The sequence below is a fragment of the Mus caroli genome, chromosome 18 (genome assembly GCF_900094665.2).
Source record: "Mus caroli chromosome 18, CAROLI_EIJ_v1.1, whole genome shotgun sequence".
Taxonomy (NCBI): domain Eukaryota; kingdom Metazoa; phylum Chordata; class Mammalia; order Rodentia; family Muridae; genus Mus; species Mus caroli.
The window spans coordinates 61,564,107-61,568,293 of NC_034587.1; the positions used below are offsets into that span (position 1 = coordinate 61,564,107).

General features: G+C 38.9%; 1 protein-coding gene across 1 annotated transcript; it reads left to right on the top strand.

Annotated features, from left to right (window-relative positions):
- The first annotated feature begins 465 nt into the window (after positions 1-465).
- LOC110284994 (isocitrate dehydrogenase [NADP] cytoplasmic) lies at positions 466-2,648 on the top strand. Its single transcript, XM_021151005.1, has one exon. The coding sequence runs from the start codon at positions 562-564 to the stop codon at positions 1,804-1,806; it is 1,245 nt and encodes a 414-aa protein (XP_021006664.1). The 5' UTR covers positions 466-561; the 3' UTR covers positions 1,807-2,648.
- Positions 2,649-4,187: the final 1,539 nt, after the last annotated feature.

The following is a 4,187-nucleotide window of genomic DNA, read 5'->3' on the forward strand; positions in this document are numbered from 1 at the left end:
TAGTGAGACGGAACATCTTAGTATAATTTATTGACTATGTGTCTTTGTCCATGAATTGCTTGTTCCTGTCCTTTGACCATTTTTCTTATTGGGCTTTCTTCCTTTTGTTGTTTTGTTTAAGCTCGTTATATATTGTGGATACCAATTCTGCATTAGCACATTCATTACAATTATTTTGCCCCATTTCAAGGCTTCTCTTCTAACTATATTGTTTCCTTTGTTCCACAAAGGGTTTTTGCTTGTTGTTGCTGTTGTTTGTTTGTTTCTGAATTAAGTCCTCACCATGCTGCTCAGGATAGTCTTAAAGTCAATATCCTTCCACATTAGCCTCCCAAAGTGCTGGGATCACAGGCATGCAACACTACTCCCAAACACAGAAGCTTTACCTCCTTTATGTACGTAGACTTTAAATGATGTTTTTCCTATCTGTATGTTTTTGCAGAGCTAAAGAAAGTCTTTCTTCTGAGCGAAGGTTGTGGCGGATGCTGATCTAACTGGGGCCGGCTTATTACAGCTTGTGTGTGTGTGCGTACGGGTGTGAGCCGGATTATTGAAGTAAAAATGTCCAGGAAAATCCATGGAGGTTCTGTGGTGGAGATGCAAGGAGATGAAATGACACGAATCATTTGGGAATTGATTAAGGAAAAACTCATTCTTCCCTATGTGGAACTGGATCTGCATAGCTATGATTTAGGCATAGAGAATCGTGATGCCACCAATGACCAGGTCACCAAAGATGCTGCAGAGGCTATAAAGAAATACAACGTGGGCGTCAAGTGTGCTACCATCACCCCCGATGAGAAGAGGGTTGAAGAATTCAAGTTGAAACAAATGTGGAAATCCCCAAATGGCACCATCCGAAACATTCTGGGTGGCACTGTCTTCAGGGAAGCTATTATCTGCAAAAATATCCCCCGGCTAGTGACAGGCTGGGTAAAACCCATCATCATTGGCCGACATGCATACAGGGACCAATACAGAGCAACTGATTTTGTTGTTCCTGGGCCTGGAAAAGTAGAGATAACCTACACACCAAAAGATGGAACTCAGAAGGTGACATACATGGTACATGACTTTGAAGAAGGTGGTGGTGTTGCCATGGGCATGTACAACCAGGATAAGTCAATTGAAGACTTTGCACACAGTTCCTTCCAAATGGCTCTGTCGAAGGGCTGGCCTTTGTATCTCAGCACCAAGAACACTATTCTGAAGAAGTATGATGGGCGTTTCAAAGACATCTTCCAGGAGATCTATAACAAGAAATACAAGTCCCAGTTTGAAGCTCAGAAGATCTGGTATGAACACAGGCTCATAGATGACATGGTGGCCCAAGCTATGAAGTCCGAGGGAGGCTTCATCTGGGCCTGTAAGAACTATGATGGGGATGTGCAGTCAGACTCAGTCGCCCAAGGTTATGGCTCCCTTGGCATGATGACCAGTGTGCTGATTTGTCCAGATGGTAAGACGGTAGAAGCAGAGGCTGCCCATGGCACTGTCACACGTCACTACCGCATGTACCAGAAAGGGCAAGAGACGTCCACCAACCCCATTGCTTCCATTTTTGCCTGGTCCCGAGGGTTAGCCCACAGAGCAAAGCTTGATAACAATACTGAGCTCAGCTTCTTCGCAAAGGCTTTGGAAGACGTCTGCATTGAGACCATTGAGGCTGGCTTTATGACTAAGGACTTGGCTGCTTGCATTAAAGGCTTACCCAATGTACAACGTTCTGACTACTTGAATACATTTGAGTTTATGGACAAACTTGGAGAAAACTTGAAGGCCAAATTAGCTCAGGCCAAACTTTAAGGTCAAACCTGGGCTTAGAATGAGTCTTTGTGGTAACTAGGTCCACCGGTTTACGTATTTTTTTTTTTTTAGTAACACTCAAGGTTAAAAACAAAAATCATTTTGTAATTTGTTTAGAAGACAAAGTTGAACTTTTCTATATGTTTACAGCCTTTTTTTCTTTTTCATACAGTTATTGCCACCTTAATGAATGTGGTGGGGAAGTTTTTTTTAATTGTATTTTATTGTGTAGTAGCAGTGTAGGAATTATGTTAGTAGCTGTTCACAATTAACCGTCATGTTTTCTCATGCTCTAACGTAAATGACCAAAATCAGACGTGCTCCAAGGGTGAACAATAGCTACAGTATNGTTCCCCATAAGGGGAAAAGAGAAACTCACTTCCCCTGTTGTCCATGAGTGTGAACACTGGGGCCTTTGTATGCAAATGTTGTACTGTGTGTGGGAGAGCTATACAGTGAGCTCACACAAGACTGGAACAGATAGGATGTGTGTAGCTAAAATGCATGGCAGATGTGTTTGTAAAGAGCATGTACGTGTCCAATATACTAGTTATATTTTAAGACCACTGGAGAATTCCAAGTCTAGAATAAATGCAGACTGGAGGATTCTGCTCTTTGAATTCTCTTCTCCTGTGACCCAGCCCAAGTATTATCCTACGCCAAGCAGCACATTTCACCCATGTGCAATAATGGGAACTGCACCGTTTGGATTTCTGCTGACCTGCTGCATTTCTTTTATATAAATGTGACTTTTTTCCCAGAAGTTGATATTAAACACTATTCCAGTCTAGTCCTTCTAAACTGTTAATTTTAATTAAAATGAAGTACTAATGAAAAAAAAATAAAAAAAAAAAAGAAAGTCTTTCTTGACATAATATCTTTTTTAAGATTCTAATTTTGGGGGCTGGCAAGATGGCTCAGCGGGTAAGAGCACTGACGCTCTTTTGAAGGTCCTGAGTTCAAATCCCAGCAAGTACATGGTGGCTCACAACCACCCGTAATGAGATCTGACACCCTTTTCTGGAATGTCTGAAGACAGCTACAGTGTACTTATGAACAATAATAAATAAATCTTCAGGTAGGAGCAAGCAGGCTGACTGGAGTGAGTTGAGGTCCTAAATACAATTCCCAATAACCACATGAAGACTCACAACCATCTGTACAGCTACAGTATACTCATATATATATATATATATATATATATATATATATATCTTTTTAAAAATTCTAATTTTTAAAGATTTTTGTTTTCATTTAGATCTTAATTTCTTTAGAATTGTTTTATTGGAGGGGTATGTTATATGCTCATGCTTTCAATTTTATTGTTTTTCACACATATATCCAATATCCAATGACATAAACACCACTTATAACTTAAAGTTGCTTTCCTGATAGGCTTCAACTTATAGGAACAGGAAAAGATATTTTGAATAGGACTCTAGTAGTACAAGAATTAACAATTGACAAAGGAACCTCATGAAGCTAAAACATTTCTGTACAACAAAGGACACCATCATTTGAGTGAGGAGACAGCCTACAGAATGAAAAAAATGTTACCAGCTATACATATGACAGAAGACTAATGTCTAAAACATACAAAGAATTAAATATATATTTATATATCATAAATATATATAATTAAATATATACATATTTGGAATATAGATATATATATACACACATATATACCAAATAAATAATCACCCAATTAAACATGAGGCATGAAACTAAACAGAATTCTTAACAGAAGAAACACAGATGACTGATACATACATATATATGTATATGTGTGTATATATATATATATATATATATATATATATATATATCCTTAGCCACCAGGAAATTGTAAATTCAAACCACTTTGAGATTTAATTTATCTTAGTCAAAATAGCTAAACTCCAAAATCCAAATACTGGCCTGGCATGGATGTGGAGGAAGGGAGAGATTTACTCATGGTCTATGAGAGTGCAAATTGATGCCACCACCATGGAAGTCAGTGAGAAGGTGCTTCAAAAGGCTAGAATAGATCACCATGTGGTCCAGCTCTATAACCTCTGGGTGTGTCCCCAGAGGATTTTAGAGCCTGCTCTACAGACAGGTGCTCATCCACGTTCACTGCCATTCTGTTCACAATAGTCAGGAAGCAGAAACAGCCTATATGGCCATCACCTGCTGAGCAGATGAACATGTGGTACAATAACACACTTGAATGTTATTCAGCTGTAAACGAAAGTGAAATTGTGAAACTTGCGTATAAATGGATCATTTAGAGCGAGGTAATCCAGGCCCAGAAAGACAAACATTGCAATTCTTTCCCATGCAGATGCTAGCTTTGACTCTTTAGATATGTGTGTTTAACTTATATTACACCTAGATGT